Raw genomic sequence first — 20,615 nt, 5'->3', positions numbered from 1 at the left:
GGGGGGGGGGGGCGGAGGAGTTTATGTTCTTTGAATTACTAGCATATATTTGAACCTGGGAGGTGCGGTTGAGTAGAAGGGACTCATCGATCCTTAACCAAACGTCAACGTATTGATCCTTGGCCTTGGGTATGGAACAACCTTAAATCTCAAGGCCAGCTATCCCACCCTTAGAGGTGCCTTCAATTCAGCGAGAGGATTAGCCATTGTGTCTGGCGGTGCCTTCAATTCAGCGAGAGGATTAGTCATTGTGTCTGGCGGTGATTATTCAATGGTAATTTTCAGGTTTATAGGCTTGGGGTGGGGAGTGGAGAGTTTATGTTCTTTGAATTACTAACATATATTTGAAAGATGGATATTGGCGAGGCAAAATCATGAGTCCTACGAATCATGGTTCACATATGTATTGTGTTGATTTCTTTTGATTTCTTGTGTTGATTGAATGCATAAGTTGCTTGATGTTGTTTTCTTTTTCGTTTTTTTCTGAATTTTCTCCGTTTTGATTCGAACTGAACAGGGTGCACCAGATGATGTCGAGCCGGGATGCCAGCATACTATTCAGTCCCACGGTTCAACGCTTGCGTGGGATCACAAACTAGACTGGCTCATAATGCTGCTGCTTTTGGCTATAGAGGTTGCCCTCTACATCGTCGGTCCGTTTTATCGTTTTGTAGGCGTGGACATGATGACGGATCTTAAATACCCCATGAAAGAGAACACGGTCCCTGTTTGGGCTGTTCCCGTGAGTATAACATATGAGTAACTGTTAATTTGTTTATGCCAATGATGCAATTATAAGTCCTGTTTTAATTTTGTTATATATTTCCTAGTATTTATTAAGAAAGTTCGATTTGATCGATATGACATGAAAATAACTAGTCAGTGTTCTGTCCACGAACAGATATATGCAGTGCTTATGCCTATTCTCATCTTCGTTTTCTTCTATATCCGAAGGAAGAATGTCTACGATCTGCACCACAGCATACTAGGTAATTTACTCGGTGTGGTGCGTTTTATTAGTGGAAATCCTGAATGTTACGGTGAAATGAAATTCTGCACTTGTAAACCCTAAGGATTTCTTGAGTTTCTAATAATTTCCTTAAACACTAAACTGCAGGGCTTTTATTTTCCGTGCTTATAACTGCTGTCTTGACGGATGCAATTAAGAATGCGGTTGGCCGGCCTCGACCTGACTTTTTCTGGCGTTGTTTTCCGGATGGACGAGATGTAAGGAACCAGAAGGCTTAGAAATCTGTCATATTCATTGACACAATAATTGCATCGGTCTGTATGGTACCGTTTATACATACATACAACTGTTGTATGTATGCACGCGTGTGTGTAACTTCCACAGGACTATTCGTGAATTAACGAATTACGTGTGGTGTTGAGGATAGAAATCATCAAAATTATCCAGATCGATATGCTTTCTTGACTCTATTGTTGTACTTATTATTGGATCTTTGTACTCGTTTCAGCGATATGATCGTTGGGGCAATGTGGTATGTCATGGTAATGAGAGTGACATAAAGGAAGGGCATAAGAGTTTTCCAAGTGGTCATACTTCGTGTAAGATTTTTTTATTTTTGTTTTTATTTTTTAAAATACCTTCGAGACGGTATAATTTGGGTTTCATCAATGTTTGTTGAACTGGAATTGTCAAAGAAAAATAAAAATCCCTTTCATCTGACAAAGATTGGTTGTTTTACAGGGTCCTTTGCGGGGCTAGGGTTCCTTTCTTTGTATTTAGCAGGGAAAATTAAAGCGTTTGATCGCAGAGGCCACGTGGCAAAGCTATGCATCGTTTTTCTTCCTCTTCTCATGGCGTCTCTCGTCGCTGTTTCGCGTGTGGACGACTACTGGCATCATTGGCAAGACGTGTTTGCTGGGGGTCTCTTAGGTTTGTTTCTCGTTGCTCGGTGCATATATAACTCAAGTAATTATGGGTTTCCTTTTACTCTCGTGTATCTTGCTTTCAGGTCTTGTAGTCGCAACATTCTGCTATCTCCAATTTTTCCCACCGCCATATCACACTGAATGTAAGCCCCGTTTATCTCCTCCCGTTTTACTGTCTATACGCATACTAAAAATTATTTGCCCTTTTTGACTATAGTTGTGTTTTGTCGTACTTTCCTAAGGCTTTCGTTTTTTCGTGATCCTTCTTCTCCCTATCTACTTTTGGAATTTGGATTATTATACATAACGTATAAACTCTTTAGCTAATAGCCAAAACATGCCATCGTTTTCTTGTGCTTATTAAGAGGGCAACTAAGTTTACGAAGATGATTTTAGAAGACACGAAACAAACATCATAGTAGCATCAAATAAAGCACACACGAACCACTCCCTCATAAGATTATCATCACATTCTAGTTTCTCAAGTGTTGGAAATGATTTGAAATTGCACTACATGGGAACTGAATGAATCTCGAAGGTGAAATGGAGAAACGATTTGATGTTAGTTTGTGTTAAGAGTTTACATTGATAATACTAGTTAATTGATTGGATATTTGGATTCAGTCTTTTAGTGTGTTTTGGCATAGGTGCATTATAGCCCAGTTGAGTGACCTTGAAACTAGGAATTTATACTCTCGAGCCTTAGTTGGTATTGCCAAAGGGTTTCCGGGTGACATCTTTTGAAAACCGAAACAAGACTCATTTTTGGTAAAAATGGAAAACCATCGAAACCAAACTAATGTTTTCGGCTTCGATTTAGGTTGGTTGGTTTAGTAGCATAACGGTTGGTGTTTTGTCGTGCCAACAGGTTGGCGTCCCTACGCATACTCCCGAGCAGTGGAAGAGTTTCGCAGTCATTCACAAGCACATGCCGGTGTTGTTAATGGACCAAATATACAGTACCTAGAGCTGCCCGCACCAACAGCAGATCAGCAAACGAGCAATCCCTCCGAGGATGTGGAGCATGGCAGAACGCGAATACTACGAGACGACAACCTTTGATTGGGTCGAAGTTTCCAGGGTAAATTCAATAGTTTCTTGTGAATATTCTTCAGGTAAGAATTTCACTTCTACATTGCTAAAAGAATGGCAGTGAAGAAGCTTGCAGAGAAATAGCCTTTCTTCTTTCTTTGTGTAAGAAGTTTAGAGCAGAGTGGTAGTGTAATGTGATCATGGGACCAACTGAGGTTGAAACATGAACACGTAGAAACAGTTTGTGTTTTTGTTTACTTATGTTGAATATAATAATATAATAATGATTGTCTTGAATAAGAGTAAGGAAAAAAGTAAGGAAAAAGGTATTCAGAATGTTTATAATTCAAATTGTGTATCATTTAAGTCTTTTGTAATTTCTCTCTTGTAAACTCATTTAATTGATTAATAAAATTATATAATATCACTCTTTATTAAATTAAATAGTTGAATGATTTAAATTTAAACGTTATGTAATTTGTGATTTATATGCCTTACAAGTTACAAATATAAATAAAATTATTTTTCAGATGAAAATATCATTTAAGAGAATAATTTAAAATGATGCTATTTTTAGTGTATAAGATTTATAGTGATTTTAATGAAGAACCGTGTGAACTGTGAAGGAGTGTTTTCCTCCTTTTAAAAATGAATTGCTTTCGCTAGAAGGAGGGCTTGAACCTCCGACCTTGTGGTTAACAGCCACACGCTCTAACCAACTGAGCTATTCCAGCTTGTGTTTACAACATTTCAATTAACATATTTATATTATTATAATTTTATTTTGAAACATTCACAAAAACAAGGATGTCATTTTTTGAATGGGATTAAAAAAAGAAAACGTTCAAATAAGTAAATAACCAATGTGAACTTAGGAGGATATCTCATTTGGGCATGAAAGTAATTTGAATATTATTGACTTTTTTTTTTTTTTCATAATCCTAAACCTCAGGCCACCATAAGTTTTTAATTAGGTTAAATTTTAATTTTTACATTTTAGGACACAAATCTTTCTTTCTTTTTTGTTAAATATTATTTTTTAAAAATTATTTTTAAAAATATTTTAAAATTAGGTGACATGTTAGAAATTGGGAAAACCTGAAAATTGAATGAATGACATTGATAGAGAATATCCATCTGGCTTGGAGTTAGTACAAGCGGTCAAGGTTTGGTATGCATCACAGCTAGAGCTCAAATCGACCGACATCGACTGAGAACAATATACTTCTCGACCTTTCCCGAAGGGCGACCTCGTTGGTCTGTCCTCGGGACCTCTCCGAAACAAGTTCTTATTATCTTATCTAACATGGCTTAAACCGACCTCACTACCTTGTTCCCACATAAATCATCCATATATGAAGGAAAGACATCTCACTCCATGCGTGCGGTTCTAACCGCGCTACGATCGGAGCCTGTGCATGCACTCCACGTACCTAGCATGCAGAGGGCTCGGAACTTGTCCCCTAGCTACACTATAAATACTGCATTAATTGTAAGAGAGTAAGGCTTTTGGCTGTGTTTGGAAGCTATAAGGGAACTCGGGAACTTCGGACCCGCTGTCACATCACTTGAGCCCATTATTGAACCCAAGATATAATTTGGCCAAGTATTTTAACATGGACCGACCTTAAGTGCGTAGCCCATAGCTTATATGGTCGGCATATACTTTACCCGGCATGAAATGAGTTTAGTTTAGGGATTCAATTGTATTGTTTTTTAGGTTCAGTGGTCTAATTGAATTATCATGCGTAGTTCGATGGTTTATTCGACCTTTATTCCTAAGTAGTGAATGAATACTTATTTTTAAAAGTAAAAATATTCATTTAGTATAGAAGGGAGAAAAATTATTACTTTTAAAATAATTGAAGGGCTAATATGGATATAAGAATAATTTAGAAAAAAAAAGGTATAAACCTATAAGTGAAAAGTATTATTTTTTGTATAATTTAAATATTCTTCTGAAGATCCACAATACCAGTAGGACAATTCTACAATTTATACATGGTATAGCAATTTACAGTATTTCACGTCGCGGAGTATAAAACAACCCAACCAGTCACTCTCGAGAGCACAGACTCAGAGAGAGAGAGAGAGAGAGAGAGGGAGAGAGAGAGACAGAGAGAGTACGGAAGTTCATCCATGGTGCGACTCTTCTTCGATAAGCTTGCTCTCTATGCAATTCGTGCCTTTCTCTACAGTTTTATGAATTTTTTTTTTAATTTTTTTTTTATTGTGAATTCAAAAATTCCCCCCCAATATGGCAGGACGACGAGGAATTGGAGCCGCTCTTCGATTACCACCGCGTGCAACCTTACAATGCCATTTTCCTTGACGGTATGCGCTCTCTCTCTCTTGCGTTTGTGTATGCTTGTTTAAGTTTCTAACTTTTTTCACTGTTCCTTTTGAATTTGGAAGATGATAGTCCAGATTCATCGCCAGTAGCTAATGCGAAAAAGCGGAAAATTGACACTTCTGTTGTAAGAACCTTGAACTCTTTACGAACTCGAGTACATTTGTTTGAATTTGACTATATATCTGTGTGTGTATTTATTGTATTTGATATTAGGATGAAGAGAAACAGGACAATAAAGATGTAATTCAAGTAATAGATTGTGAGGAAAAAGAAGAGGAAGATTGGCTGAAGCTACCGACAAAGATTTCAGCTGATACTGTAAAGATGCGCGAGAATTCAACCATAAGGGAAATAAGGTATTCACAGCAGTATATTAATGTTGCACATTCACATTTATTTAACCTAGTTGGTTGTAAATTGTATTGTGAATAGGTTTAAGTCTGTAGTGATGTTATGATGGAAATAACTAAATTCTAATGTTTTATCAGGTGGAAAAATCCTGTTTCATACCAGAGTGATTTATTGAATCAATAATTATCTATTGTTGTATTTTACTGTATGGAACTATGCTTTTCACAAAAACCATCAGCTTATTGACCCAACCAATCATATAATTTCCAATTATTTTTAATATTATAGGTGAGGAATTAGAAAAAAAAAACACTGTTATCTTTTCAATAAGCATGTACCGAAGAGAAGATACCTCCCCTATGATTATTATTTTAAAATGTTGTGCATTCGCTAAGTAGATAGCTCTCTACTTTCAGTCTCTTTTAATATTATAGATGGCTGTTCATAGGTTAAAAAAGCAGGAGCTAGCATCCCTTGCTGAATCTGCAAAGGATGTGCTACGAGATGTTGAGGATTCTGTAAAAAGAGATCTTAGCACTTCATTGCAATCGAGTGAAGGAAGTGTTGCAGTGCAGCAGACAAAACCTTGCAGTGAAAGGGCTAAAATAATTATTTGTTTTCAGGACAAGGATGGCGCCAAACAATTCCTTGTTTTCATGGTATCATCTTGCTACTTCCCCTTGAAAATTAAAGTCTGCACATGGCTTCTGCATGTCTGTTATGGTATCATTAACCATATAATGCTTGAAAATGAGGTTTTTGTTGGATTTTAATGCCCATGCTGTGATTCCTAAGCAATGGAAGGTTAAGATCTTAGATACTTTTCTATATTTTGCAGGTGCGAATGTCTTGTATAGTTTAACCATACAGTTAATGTGTCAAGTTTCAAAAACTAAACATATTTGATTGTTTTTTCTCAAAGTGAAGTAGGGACCCCTTGTTAGCACCAGACATTTAGCCAGCATGACCTTGATGAACTTCACTTCTATATGTTATAACAACCTGAATGCTTCTAATATAACTATGGAAGGAAGTAATTTGTAGTTCAAATTTTCAAGGTATTGCTAGGACAGTGAGATGTCAATCTGTCACATGGTCTTAGCCTAGGCAGTGCTGTAAAAATTGCTAGGCGCCCATTGGGTGTTTGATGTGTGCCTAGTGGCTAGCACCTAGGCCACTGATGCAGGGCAGGCTGGGGACATGGATATGATGCAGGAGGCAACAATACTTTTATCAATTATTTAATAGATATTTTAGTTAAGAGTAGAATTGCTTAATAGTTGGTTGTCTTAGTCTTTTAGGTGTTCTAAGTTATTTGATTCAATTAGAAGTCTTTGTCTAATGATTATTAGTTATTAGAGTCTTGGATTAATGGGAAGAAGAATTTTAAATCCCAAAAGGGGACTAAGGGAGTTTTGGGCCTTGAAGTGTAGCAAAACACTTCTTCCTATTCCTTCTTCGGCCCGTGACTTAGACCATAACATTTGGTTTTGTTGCCATTTTGGTGTTTTATCTTGGCCTTCAAGGAATTTAGTTATCCACTTCTTTAATCTACACCTAGTTCTCTGAGATGATGTATGCAGTACTCTTTCATTAATAGCTTCAACCCATTCTCCGATTCTTTAAGAGCGATGAATTCCAGATTGTCTGAAAGTGTGTCCCTGGCATTCTGGCAATGGAACCAAATGTTACCGTCTAAGTCACAGGCAGAAAAAGGAATGGGAAGAAGTGTTTTGCCACACTTCAAGGCTAGGTTTGCTTGAGATCCCAAAACTCACTTAGTCTCCTTTTTGGATTTAAAATTCTACTTCCCATTAATCCAATGAATTCTCCCCTTCTATAAATCTATAATAGGGAAAATACAAGACTCCAATAACTAATAATCACATAACTAATTAAGACAAAGACTTCTAATTGAATCAAATAACTGGAACACACCTAAAAGACTAAGACAACCAACTATTAAGCAATTCTAATCTAACTAAAACATCTATTAAGTAATTGATATAAGTGTTGTTGCCTTCCTACACCATATTCCTGTATAGGTTGCCTAGGGGCTAGGCCACCTAACTGGCCGATCACCTAGCTGGCCAATTTTCCCATTATTCCCTTTGGCCTAGGGGTGCCTAGGCCGAATTTTACAACACTAAGCCTAGCCAAGATCTTTGTTTTTGAAACTGCTGACTCAAGTATTTTATTTTATTCTTAATTTTTTTTAAAAAAAATTCAAGATCTGAATTGCTTCTATGAAGTGCTCATGATCAGAGTCTTGTGAAAAAAGGGTTTGGATTAAAGGTATTTTCACTGAAAACAGATGTTTCTGAATTGGCTGTTTCTTGAAAATTAGTAATATTAGAGATGATATATAGTGTCCTGATCTAAGATATTGAAATGCTTTCCATTTAAACTTTGCTATTTGTATGACTCGTGTCATCCTTCTAAACATGTGGGCCTTTGGTGTTTAATTTCCACATGCTGGTGTGCTGGTTTTACACTAGTATTTGAATTGTTAATAGTATACTCTTTGTTATTATTCAATATTTGTATAAATCATAACATAAATATTTCTCCTTTTGTTCACACAGGATGATAAATTTGAGCGACTTTTCAAACTGTATGCTGACAAAGCTAAGCTTAATTTACAAAACTTAATTTTCCGTTTCGATGGGGACAGAATTAGTCCCACAGAAACTCCTCATAGCCTTGGGATGGAGGACAACGACATTGTTGAAGTGCATGTTAAACCAAGCTGATTCAGGTAAAAGGCTCTTATGTCTTTTACTGAAATTTTTTCTGTCACTCTATCTTTTTGGGACATTTTATCTTATAACTTTTGATTTATATGAAGTATGTTATCTGATCATTAACGAAGAATAAAGTGTGTGATCTGCAAATAAGATAATATTTGAGAACCTTAGTCATCTTAAAATTCAAAAAGTCTGATTTACTAGGAAACGCCTATCAGTTCATCATCCTAGAAAATCATTCGGAGGGTAGGTTTAAACCGTAGAGAGGTTGGTAGTTGGTAGTTGGTAGTTGGAGATTCAATTTGGCTTTAAGGAAGGCACTTCACAACGTATCATAGAGGATATGATGATATCAAAAGTCTTCATTTCACTTGATTTTTTTTTTCTCTTCCGTCTCTCTAACTTCTGTTTACACTTATCCATTTCAGGTTTTCCTTTTGTGCTCTAGATGATTCGCTTTTTGGTGTCCTTGAAGATTTTTTTTTGCGTGTTCCATTGGTCTTTATATAAATTTAGTGTTGCAATTGTATAGTAAATACTGTTTTTGGAAACATAGAATGCAACCTTTGAAAACATCCTCATTGTTAGAACTTAGGTTACTTGGTTTGCTGATGATGGTATAATCTCTTATCCTTTGCCTTTCATGGTGACCACTAAGTGCATCATATATATATTCACGTCTTATCTATCTGTCAAGTGGTAGTATACCAATACCCTTTGGGTTTATTGGGCATTATTAGTAAGTGGAACATTTTGTCGGTGGTGCAGAAAATTGTATTGCTGTTGTAGATCAAAATTACTGAAACAGAATGTTTTTTTTCCTGAGTATTATTGACTTTATTATAAGGTAGTATCTGTTCTATACTTTCTCTATCTATTGTAGTCTAAAGAGTCAATACCCCACTACTGGGGTTCGTTCCTATGACCTTCCCTCAAGGAAAGCTACAGAGGTGTCATTTGAGCACAAGGTACTTAGCTGGTACCGAATGTTTCTTGTTTTCTCTCAACTTAATTCATTTTTGCACTCTTTAGGTTTTTTTTCCTTCATTTTCCTTATATATTGAAAAAAGAAAAACTACAATCCAACAACAACGAGTAATATTTGAGGTCTTTCATAAAGAACCACATAATCTAATATTTATTGGTTGTTTTGTGTGTTAAATTAGGAGATAATTGAATATGAGTGTAGACGTTGTGTTGTCTTGGCATGAATGGTGGCAATAACTTTCAAAAGGGATAAGATTATCCAAATCAAAAAGTCGTGATCATAGTGTACAAAATAACTTTTGCCCCATAATTCATTAATTTTCACGTAATTTAAATACAGTTGAAGCTGCCGTCAAGAGCATATATAGGAGCTACGTGGGACGTTTTTATATTTGGTCGGAAATACTTTTTTGTTTTATATTTGAGCAGACGTTTAAGGCCTATGAGATACGGAGGGAGATTTGTTGTTGACAATATTGTTGGCATGTTTATGGCAACTTTTGTTTTCCTCTTTGGTCCATCTCAACGTTTAGGTGAAACACTGCACCAAGTTTGAGATTACACCTATCTATAATATATGCTCAACAAATTATACTGATCCTTAATTAGAATAAGACTCGAACTTGAGACATTCCTTATGAAAAGAACAGTGATACCATCAAATTATATTGATCCTTGATTGGAATAAGACTCGAACTTGAGACATTCCTTATGAAAAGAACAGTGATACCATCAAATTATAAGATATTTAACAATTTTTATAATTTTAATAATTTATAATAAACACAAAAAAATCTAACTTGACATATATTTTACTATGTCATTATTGTCACATCATTCATTCCCCTATGACCTAACTACTACATAATATAATTTACAACATCATAATACAACATTAATGCCAAAGACCTTGTGCTTGGTCAAGCGGTATAACTATGGTCCTCTCAAATGGGAGGATCGATCCACACATTCCATCACCGGTCAAACTCTAATATTCATGCACGTACAAGGGATTTAATCCACACATTTCATCACCGGTCAAACTCTAATATTCATGCACACACAAGGGATCCCATCCACACATTTCATCACCGATCAAACCCTAATATTCATGCACACACAAGGGATCCCATCCACACATTCATATTTTTAATGAGATTCAAATTTCGAACTCCCACACTATCATCTGTCTTGACATCAATTCAAGTTATGCGACAAACTACTACGATAATGGAGAGCTTTCTTTTTTAAAAGATATATGATGAGGTTACATTAATATTAATATGACATGCATGTCACTGTTGGTAGATTATATGATGATATAGTTGGGTAAATGACGAGGTAATGACAATGGTGGGTGCCAAAATGCTGACTAGGCAAAACTATTTTTATTTGAGAAATTAATTTAAAACAATCTTTGTTTGAGAAATAAGATTTTTTTTTAAAAATACTTTTAAAAAAAAAAATTCCGGATCTAATAAATTCTTTTCATTCTTTATGAGATTCATTCCTCACCCTGTGATCCTAGCCAGCAAAGGATCACGGGGGCAAACTAGCCTAGGTTACCCATAGCTGACCGGCTCAAACCCAAGGGTTTGAGGTTTGAACTTACGACCTCTCAGTTATAAGTGGATCTCTCTTACCACCTGGGCTAGGGTAGTTAGTTGATAACCTCTCATAATTTTCATTGATATCACGTGCTTAATAAATCAAAAAGAAAATTTACAATTTTAATCATTAAGTTATAAGATAATAGTGAATTTGATCAATATATTATAAGTATCACAATTTTTTGTTCCTAAGTTATTAGTTTTTGGTCATTCTATTATTAACAATATTGTTAAATCAAGCTTCTTGTAAGAAAAAAGCCCCTTTACTAGTAGAGGCAGAACGAAAAGTCGGAAAGCATCCCACTTCACTCCACAAGGGAAGATTACGTCCAGCCTGCCATATATTGCGAAAGACGAGACCTTTTAGATTATCATTATTCTTCATAAATCTTAATTGATTGGAATTTGGAGCTAGTAAAAGAACTTTGAGTGTGCATAATGGATAAACTCCGCTCTTGTATAATAGCTCGTAAATCACATATACGAGGTGAATCGCACTAAGAAGACCAACCATGTGCTACGGGCGGGCAGACTGGACCGAAAAGGTGTTAACAAGAACCAAACTCATAACCTTATAGTACGAAAGTTATGCTCCATCCACTCAGTCACCCCTTTCGGGACAATTATATTCAAATTTAACTCAAATCTATCAAATAATCAAGGCACTCATTTCCTTTTCCCAACTTATATAAAATGCCTCAAACTCGCCCCCCACAATCATCAATCGCCAACAATTCATTAGTCAACATCTATATCTAAAATGCAAAGAAAGTTCAAATTATGACATTATTGGTGGATTACTTAATGATTATAGGGCGAAACTATTTTCAAGTCAATGAACAATTGTTTTTATTCTAGCACAAAATATAGTGGAACACTCATTTGAAATTTGTGATTATGATTTTAATTACTTTTTTAATTAAATAATTATTTATTTAACTTTTCTTTAACCCTCCGTCTCATTTTATATATTTGATTTAAATAAAAAGAAATTATATAATTATTTATAAAATAAATTTCATAAAGTAGGATACCTAATTTAGTGTTATTAAATAAAAGTGAACATGATTAAATAGATCCTTAAATAATAATAATAATAATAATAATAATAATAATAATAATAACTAATTAGGTCACTATAAGTTCATATACTTGTTTTGGTGATTAACCAAACACAATAAGGAAGGCTACCTAATTTAATATTGGTTTAAATGGTAATCTCCTAACAACCCACGTGACGTTTAGATGTGTTTTTGAAACTGAGCATATATCCCAAAAATTGGGAACAGAGTGGAGTGGAACATAATTTTCGTAATCGAATGTCGCGATTTTAATTCTTGTCAATAATTTTTAGGTTGAGACTGTCGCACATGTCTTTTTGAGCTATTACATATGATTAAGGTTTGTTTTGTGCACATTTTTTGGTGTTTAAAGTCCTTAATGACCCATTTGATTTGCGGAAATAAGTTCACGAGAGAATTTACTCCTTAAATTTGAGGGAAACAAATTGTTTACCTATTAATTTTTTTTTCTTTTCTTTTCTTTTTCTGATTTTCGTGTTAGATTATTAATTTTTTTCTTTTTCTTCCTTTTTTTGTTTTTCCTCCTCTCTCTCCATTAGTGACACCTCAAAAATCACAAAAAATTTAATGGTATTGTGGGTGCTTTAAAACGATTAAGAAGAAAATTAGAGAGAGACTAAGATGGTACTTTTTTCTTTTAGAATAATAAGACATGTTTGGGATTGTTAGATTTTGTAGAGATAAAAGTTGATGGGCGTGGGGAACAAGGATATGGTAGGCCACAAAATCCTCTATTCTCCAAACAACGCCCTGTGGGCAGCCGTCATCTTCTAATCCCTACCGTGGCATCTTCTCATTGGCTGGGCCACCCACTACCGGATATCACATGACCCTCTTCACATGCACATACATGCACTTTCGCCTTTGGGGATAAGACTCCTGGCCCCCACCTCCTTGCTTACGTGTCTCCCTCCACGTCACCCCTAATTTACCGCATTTGTAGTCAAGCGACATAGCTGTGGCCCCCTAAGTGTGAGATCATAGGTTCGATTTCCAGTGGGGGCGTTGATTCTTTGTGTTTCAGTTGATTGCGAAAGTATAAATGAATATATATTACATCGTAACAGAGTCAATAGTATTCAAAAAAAAAAGTTATGCATTTATTTGTTTGAGTGGATAAATTTTTATTGAGTTTGTTACTGCGTAGTTTAACTAATATTTAGACCATTCACGTGTGGACTCTAGGCATGTTATCTTGAATTTTACTGCTAATTGAGATAAACTGTATAATACGTGCCAAAGACCTTGTGGTTCAATGGCACCTGGTTTACACTCCCACATGGAAGGGAATGGGTCCAAGTGGAGGCGACTATTAACTTTAGTCAGTAGTACTCAAAACAAAATTTATATAGGGACAATTTTACTGACCGCACTTGATGGAATGAAAGAATAAAGTTATAGGGACAAAAAAATTACCGAAATTATTCACCATTCGACATGATAATAAAAATCTTTTTAATAATTGATTGTCCACATCTTGTGTTTAAAAATTGTAAGATTCGTCCATACTTGTTGATCGTGCTCACTTCTCGTCCGTAAGCTATAACTGACGTTGCAAATTTTGTCATTTTTCTAACAAAACATTACCACCACCACTTATTATTATTATTGTTGTTGTTGTTGTTGTTGTTGTTTTGTAACAAATAATATGTTAATTTGCATGAAATAACTAAACAGGAAAAAATAAATTTCATTTTTAGAAAAATATAATTTTATAACCTTTAGCCAAACATTAGAAAATTAAATTATTTTTCAGAAAAAGAATCATTTTCTAAATTTCCAAACAAACTATTAATTGTAAAGTTATTGTGATATCGACACATTTAATTCTTAATTTTTAATTTGACCATATTTAATCTCATACTTTTTTTCAAAAAAAATAATTAAAAAAATCTCATACTCGATCTCATGATTTATTATTAGTATCTTCACATTTAGTTATTTATTACCATTTTCATTTAATTGACTTTAATTTTTGAGCCATTTTGATAATTTCATGATTTTAATTTTTATTTATATTTAAAAATTCTCATGACTGGCATAATAAATACGGAGTAACATATAACATAGAAAATGCGAAATTTTCATAAAAAGAAACAAATTCATCATATTATGTCATTACAAACGTTTTTCAATAGAAGCAGACTAAAATTATAAAAATTAACTCCGATTTACTAAAAGTTAAGAGTCAAACATGACAATGTTAATAAAGTTGCATAAATGTGATTACATGTGGAGAGGTATGGAACTAAAAGTGAAATTTGCCTAAACTTTTTTTAATTGTAATTAATTAATTATAAGAGGTTTTGAATGAAATAATAGCCAGTTGCTCACATAAGGCCAAAGTTTTATTGAGAATCTACCAATAGTATTGCTCACATAAGCGAAAGACGCCAGATGTAGTAATTTTTTTTTTATTATTATATCACGGACTGTCTTTTTATAATTTTATTTAATTAATTTATTATAAAGTATTTTATAGAATAATTATTAAATATAAAAATTATAATAAGATTACATTATTTAGTTAAAAATTTGATCTAGATACATTTTTTAAATAAACAAATGTGGCAAGTCGCCATCTTTGACAGATAACTACAAGTAAATTATATGTGCATCCTAGTTCATATTGCAAGGTGAGTTATTAACATGATTACAGTAGGCGCTAGTCGCTAGTCGAGCGGTAGACTAGCGCCTAGGCGGTAACCTATAAATAAATTTAAATTTATATAAATATAATACAAAATTTTAACAAGGCTAACTCGTCCGAGTTAACTCGGCTAACTCTGTCGAGTTGGGCGAGTTAACTCAGCCGAATTGATCGTCAACTCGACCTAGTCGGTCGCCTAGGGAACAATTCGCTTCGGCCTATCACCTATGGGCACCTAGTGCCTAGGCGGTCGATTTTTGCAACAATGGTTACTAATAAATATTTATTTTTAACCAGCTTGGTTAGGATGAATGGTCGTGCACTCTCATCTCTTACCCCATCTCGTATGGAAAAAACCAATTTAGCCAAAAAATATTTATTTTTAGTTTTTAATATTATTAAATGTTCATTTGGTAGATGCTATACAAAAAAGTACTGCGTAACACAAATTTTGATTTTTTTTAAACAATTAATTCTAATTTTAGTTCTTCAATTTTTAGTCTTTGACTTCAAATTTTATACATAATTTTGAAAGCTTACCCACATTTACTCCTTGATAACTAAGTTTGGCATAATATTTAATACTTGATTAGAACTAAAAATGGCAAAATATTAAAAGTTTAGTACCAAATGTGGTCCATTTTAAAGTCATGAAAAATAGAAAAACATAACAGTATAGAAATTAAATTTAAAATGAAAATGTACTCTTTTAAAGCATATTTGAGAAAATTAAAAATCGATATTGTAACATTTTAGCACACATACTTTAATTTCACTTTCTGTTTGACTGAGAGTGTGTTAGCAAAAATCAAACATCTAACCAGCAGGTACGAAAATCATGCTTCACCTACTGATGATGTACTCTTTTAGAGGCCATATATTCTATACTAATTGATTCATAAAATGTGAGCCAAAGTTTTTATCAATTTCTTTTTCTCTTATCAATAAAATCAAGACATAATAGAAATTCTACTAGAATCACTTATCATTTTTATTACTACATAAGGAACAATATTTTTTATGGCATACACACTTTAACTCATCTCAAAAAATCACAATTTTTATTATTTTATTTTTTGAAATAAAATCAACACATATAGTAGGAATTACAAAATGTTTGGTTGACATGAATTCCAATTCTATTACAATGTAATTTAGCGAAGCTGGAAACTACACTATTTAGTTAGAGGAAATTGCAATTCCCTCAATTTGTGAAATTGCAATTCATATATCCACTAAGAATTGGAATTCGGCACATCTTTTAAAAAAAGTTAAAGAAAATGACTAAATTATCTTTGATTATTATTATTACACAATGACATTTTAGTCTTTATCTCTATAAATTATCCCTCCCCATTCCCAATAATTATACTTTTCCATACCAAACAATGCAATTGAATTCTTACTTTATTACATTTTATTCTTTTCCACCAAATTACAATTCTTTTCCCTTATAATTTATTCTTTCCAACCATTATAGTATGCAAATTCACTTACCACTTTCTTTATTACTCACCTACTAAACCATTGTTAATACTTTATAATGAAAAACTTTTTATCATTTCTTATGCAATCAGTGAATAGTACGTGGCAAAGATACTTCAGAGTTTAACATTTTCCATGGAGAGAGATATGGGAAGCCAACCTCATGTAAGCACTATCCCGAAGGTGCCACGTCAGACAAAAAAGGTAATGTCTTGCCTAGCTTGCAGATAGATAGAGAGAGAGAGAGCAAAAAAAAAAAAAAAAAAGTAGATAACAAAAGGGTAATGACAGCAACAGGGAAGAGTTCAAAGCCACTGCTGCTGATCATCAATGATAGACTACTCTTTCTTGTGACCCATTCTTCAGTAAACCCATCTGTTCTTTTTCATTTTTTTACCCTTTTTTTCACTCCCTCACATAATCACCTCCCTGCTGATTCATGAAAGTTGACTTCTTTGCAACAAAATCACAGGTTTCTTGCAAGAAAGTTCACTTTTTTTGCCCTGATTTTGGAATGTTTCACTGTTTCTTGGTAAATCATTAAGGTACAGCCCTACAGGGTGTTGCATTAGTTCTTGTTATTCTGATGTCAATGCTATTTGTATCCTTATTCTCTGTGAAATTTGGTAGGTACTAAAGTTCTTTCCTTTCCTTTCCCTTTTTGGTTTTTTGGGTTTCTGGTTTTTGGATTAAATATATGCATTTTGCTATCCTTTTCACTCACATATAATTACCTTCTTGCTGATTCATCAAAGTTGACTTCTTGGGCTGAAATCACAGTTGTGTTGATTGGTTTCAACACCTTTTAGCTGTAATTTTGACCCTTTTTTTCTTGGGGAAATATTTAAGGTAAAAGGATGTTATTTTGAGGTTAATGTTTACTGTTATGAGACTTTGTTGTGAAATTTAGTTCTTTCCTGTTTCTGGTAGCTTTTGGATTAAATATTCTGTGATTGCTGGCCCTATTTTGTTGAACATATGTTGTTTGTTGAATAGTTTAAGAAAGGGAATTCTGTTTTAGTATAGTCTGCATTTGATCTGCTCATGAAATGGTGGTAGGGCAAATCTTTAGTCCAGTTCAAGAATGTTTTGAGGAATTTCTTTAGAGCTGGCTTGATTGTGCTATTGGGATTTTAACTTAGGGAAAATGGCATTTTTGGTCTTTCAGTTATACCCGTCGTACAAACTTAGGGCTTGAGTTATATGCGTGACTATCTTTAAACCCTATGTTATGCGTGAAGTGGCGATTTTAGTCATTCAGGGACTATGCCCCTTAATAAAGTGGCGGATTTGGTGCTTCAGAGACCAAACTCGCCACTTGGTCATGTATATAACTCATGGACTAATTCTGTACCACGGGTATAACTGAAGGACCAGAAATGGCATTTTCCCTTTTAACTTATTCTGGTTTTGAATCATTTAATTAAGCAACTTGTACAAGGAATGAGGATTATTGAATGAAAGTTGTGTTTTAATTTCCTTTCAGAAATCTGTATTTTGGAACTGATTCAAGACTTGTGAGTTTACAAGGATGTTGTTTTGATGTTTTCTGAATGGGAAACGTCGATGATATGGAGAAGACTTGCGAGTACTGCATGTTACTGAAGCCTGTTGTGTATTGTAGCGCTGATGCAGCTCATCTGTGCCTCTCGTGTGACTCGAAGGTTCACTCAGCTAATGCTCTTTCCAGTCGTCACCCCCGCACCCTCGTGTGCGAGTCTTGCAGGTGCAACCCCGCGTTTGTTCAGTGTTCCAGCCACCAGATGTTTATGTGTCGTGATTGTGACCGCAGCCATCATGGCCCGTCTTCCCAGCACCAGAAAAGAGTGATCAGTAGCTATTTCGGGTGCCCTTCTGCTAAGGATTTGGCGGCATTGTGGGGTTTCGACTTGAATGAATTGGATTCTAGTACTTTTCTTCAGAGCCAGCTCGTTTCCACATCGAATATAACCGTGGAAAGATTCAATGGGAGTTCAAACATCACGAAACGGTCTAACTCATCTGCCCGAGGCTCTTCGGGAGTGTCTGAAGTCAGCCCCGTGGCATCAGTAGTGGCTGCAGACTCAGAAGTTGGATCCAGCATAAAGTATTCTAAGGTAGTTACTTTGCACGAGAAATGGAGCCTTTTATAGTTATGAAATGATTCGGTCTATGGGTTTTCGTTTCACACAATTTGTGCATTGTTTATGGCAGGCTCTAAAAATGGGCAACCAGCAGGAGCATAGTTGCCTTATTCTGCAGCAGATTCTTGACCTTAAAAGGCTTCAACTGACAGAAGGCAACGAGAGCTCGTCTTTAATTAGCAGTCACGCCCAGAGGGAATCGTCAATCAAGTGCAAAAAAGCGTTGAATGTAAACAAAACTTTTAGTCAAAATTTGCCACGCTCACCTGATCTCGCTCCTGAGCTTCAAGATTGGGGAGGTGCTCCCGAATCGGCTGCTGATCCTTTCCCGTCAGCATTTCCACAATTGGATGGAGACTCGTTTTGGCAATGCAAAAGTCCAATCAACAGCAGCCTGGTTTGTTAAAACAATCTCGACCCCTCTTATCGTGTCATTGTGGTTTATACTTTATACATATCCCCTCGCAATCCATGAGCTCGTTTATTGCTTGATTTCTGCAGCTTTGGCCTCAAAATATGCAAGATCTTGGAGTTTGTGACGAGCTTGGATGCTTGGATAGTTTTAACATGCCCGACGTGGATCTGACATTCCACAACATCGAAGAACTTTTTGGTAGCGAGCAAGAGCTAAATAAATCACTACTCGATGAAAAAGATGTCATGTGCTCCTCCTTAGATAACGATTCATCCATTGATTTGTCGTGCAATGGCTACTCAAAGATGGTCGAGGTTTGAAACGTTTCTTTTCAACTGAAATTAACTGTTATTAATCGTTTTAGTTTATGAGAATTCGACCTGCTAAGCCTCGTTTATGCATCTAACCATCCTTTTATAACACAAAGTATTAGACTTCCTGTTAGGATTAAGCTCTTATCACTACGCCAAAAGCTATAGTTAGTAGTAAAGACGCAACTTTATTTCCTTATACCTGCATAGCAGCCAGCGCCATATTTCAAGAGGCAGTGTGCTGGACTTGGTCCTTCAGGCCTTGGCCCGAGTCACCTGGTGCTGGACTTGACCCGTCAGACACTCAGACCTCCACTCAACACTTCCACTCTCCTTTTTAGGTATCAACTATTTGATTATATTCATAACAGGATATATCAGCAGCTTCCTCGACTTGCAAAGCCCCGTCGGGCAATGATGAGAGAGCGAATAATCCTTCTACGCGTGTTCATTCTCTTCCCACAGTCAAGGATTGCCCTCGCCCCATTAGGCAGTCGTTTTCAACATTATCCTTCTCTGCCTCGAGGTTCAGCAATGAAAGCAGTGGTACTGAATACATGGACAGTGGACTTTCCCCGATCGCCAATGGACTAGAGCTCTCGTGCAACTCACATGACTCCGAGAGTTCGCCCTTGGATGACAAAGAAAACATTTCAACACGACACAAGGGAAAGAAGAAGATCCGTCGGTATGTCTCTTGAATCATCGTACTATGGGTGCTATAATTGATTTGTTCTTCATAATGTCTCGTTTAATGTTTAGGCACGACAAAGAAGCTCAGTATACTACTCGAAGAGCTCGATCTAGTATAAGGAAGAAGGTAAAAGGGCAACTTATAAAGACGGGAGGCTATGAATCTGATGCAGCAAATGTAGCTAGGAGCATTTAAAGTTACCTTCGATCGTGTACATATACTCTTTCCTCGGTAAGCCAAGTACGTTCTCCAAAAGTCCCTTCTTTGTATCTTCATCGAATTGTTCATCTATGCCTCGTGTATAAACACTATTCTTTTCCTAACACAAAAACAAGAAAGAAAAAGAAAAGGAAAAAAAAAAAAAAACAAATGCATTTTAGCTCTCTGAGGTGAAACAGTTGCCTTGTTGCCTGTATTATACTGCTCAGTGAATCTGTAGAAACATTGCTATTCCTGTGCTTATTGTACTCTATACATCATTTTCATTTCTTGTTGGTGTTATAAATTTTTCTGGTTTCTGATGAATTGGAATGCATAAATTCATGTCAGCCTGTCAAGAATGTATGTGTTTTGAGTTTTTGCCTTTGCCCTTAGAAGGCGAAATTCCCTCACCCTAGCCCGATAGGATAGTAGTGGGTAAATGGACTGGTGCCTCGAGCCCACAAGGAGCCCTCCCACACTGCGGCTGCTAAGGCTCGATCATGTGTCTTGCACTTTTGTTCCCTCACCCCAACCTAACAGGACAGTGGTAGGGTAAATGACAGTGGCGCAATGGCCCATTAGGCACCCACAAGGAGCCCTCCCACACTGTGGCTGCTAAGGCTCAATTATGTGTCTTGCACTTTTGTTCCCACACCCCAACCAGGACAGTGGTGGGGT

At 35.5% G+C, this 20,615-nt stretch overlaps 3 protein-coding genes and 1 non-coding gene across 6 annotated transcripts in view; 3 read left to right on the top strand and 1 right to left on the bottom strand.

Moving 5' to 3' along the window:
* LOC116003591 (lipid phosphate phosphatase 2) overlaps window positions 1–3,305 on the top strand; it is a 5,195-nt gene extending 1,890 nt beyond the window's left edge. For both annotated transcript variants that reach the window (XM_031243488.1, XM_031243489.1), the window contains exons 3-9: window positions 518–742; window positions 902–989; window positions 1,118–1,227; window positions 1,479–1,569; window positions 1,712–1,900; window positions 1,980–2,039; window positions 2,765–3,305. In XM_031243488.1, the coding sequence (XP_031099348.1) occupies window positions 518–742; window positions 902–989; window positions 1,118–1,227; window positions 1,479–1,569; window positions 1,712–1,900; window positions 1,980–2,039; window positions 2,765–2,958 (957 nt within the window). In that variant the 3' untranslated portion in view covers window positions 2,959–3,305. The remainder of the gene's footprint in view (window positions 1–517; window positions 743–901; window positions 990–1,117; window positions 1,228–1,478; window positions 1,570–1,711; window positions 1,901–1,979; window positions 2,040–2,764) is intronic.
* A 283-nt stretch (window positions 3,306–3,588) lies between these two features.
* On the bottom strand, window positions 3,589–3,662 carry TRNAN-GUU. The gene has a single exon. It is a non-coding gene; the product is annotated as a tRNA-Asn (tRNA).
* Window positions 3,663–4,951: 1,289 nt separating this feature from the next.
* On the top strand, window positions 4,952–9,207 carry LOC116003776. Its single transcript, XM_031243699.1, has 7 exons — window positions 4,952–5,070; window positions 5,193–5,262; window positions 5,344–5,405; window positions 5,495–5,637; window positions 6,081–6,291; window positions 8,218–8,390; window positions 8,808–9,207. The coding sequence occupies exons 1-6, from the start codon at window positions 5,068–5,070 to the stop codon at window positions 8,383–8,385; spliced, it is 657 nt and encodes a 218-aa protein (XP_031099559.1). The 5' UTR covers window positions 4,952–5,067; the 3' UTR covers window positions 8,386–8,390; window positions 8,808–9,207.
* Window positions 9,208–16,458: 7,251 nt separating this feature from the next.
* On the top strand, window positions 16,459–20,261 carry LOC116005064 (putative zinc finger protein At1g68190). Of its 2 annotated transcripts, none has more exons than XM_031245293.1 (6): window positions 16,459–16,738; window positions 17,680–18,289; window positions 18,387–18,713; window positions 18,818–19,045; window positions 19,414–19,730; window positions 19,805–20,261. In XM_031245293.1, exons 2-6 carry the CDS (start codon window positions 17,747–17,749, stop codon window positions 19,929–19,931), a joined length of 1,542 nt encoding a protein of 513 aa, XP_031101153.1. In that variant the 5' UTR covers window positions 16,459–16,738; window positions 17,680–17,746; the 3' UTR covers window positions 19,932–20,261. The 2 variants fall into 2 exon arrangements, with proteins under 2 accessions (XP_031101153.1, XP_031101154.1); XM_031245294.1 differs by lacking the exon at window positions 16,459–16,738 and adding an exon at window positions 16,800–16,819.
* The last annotated feature ends 354 nt before the right edge of the window (window positions 20,262–20,615 follow it).

Source organism: Ipomoea triloba, chromosome 14 (assembly GCF_003576645.1).
Source record: "Ipomoea triloba cultivar NCNSP0323 chromosome 14, ASM357664v1".
Lineage (NCBI taxonomy): Eukaryota > Viridiplantae > Streptophyta > Magnoliopsida > Solanales > Convolvulaceae > Ipomoea > Ipomoea triloba.
Note: the sequence above shows the minus strand (reverse complement) of the source record. Positions and strands in the feature narration are given on the sequence as shown.

Excerpts from the sequence above, each read along its gene's own strand:
- LOC116003776 (XM_031243699.1), top strand. Across the intron at positions 5,263-5,343 it reads CAATGCCATTTTCCTTGACG|ATGATAGTCCAGATTCATCG; the intron begins GTATGCGCTCTC and ends TGAATTTGGAAG. Across the intron at positions 6,292-8,217 it reads AACAATTCCTTGTTTTCATG|GATGATAAATTTGAGCGACT; the intron begins GTATCATCTTGC and ends TTGTTCACACAG.
- LOC116005064 (XM_031245293.1), top strand. The coding sequence starts at position 17,747 with ATGGGAAACGTCGATGATATGGAGAAGACTTGCGAGTACTGCATGTTA. Across the intron at positions 18,290-18,386 it reads CCAGCATAAAGTATTCTAAG|GCTCTAAAAATGGGCAACCA; the intron begins GTAGTTACTTTG and ends TGTTTATGGCAG. Across the intron at positions 19,046-19,413 it reads GCTACTCAAAGATGGTCGAG|GATATATCAGCAGCTTCCTC; the intron begins GTTTGAAACGTT and ends TATTCATAACAG.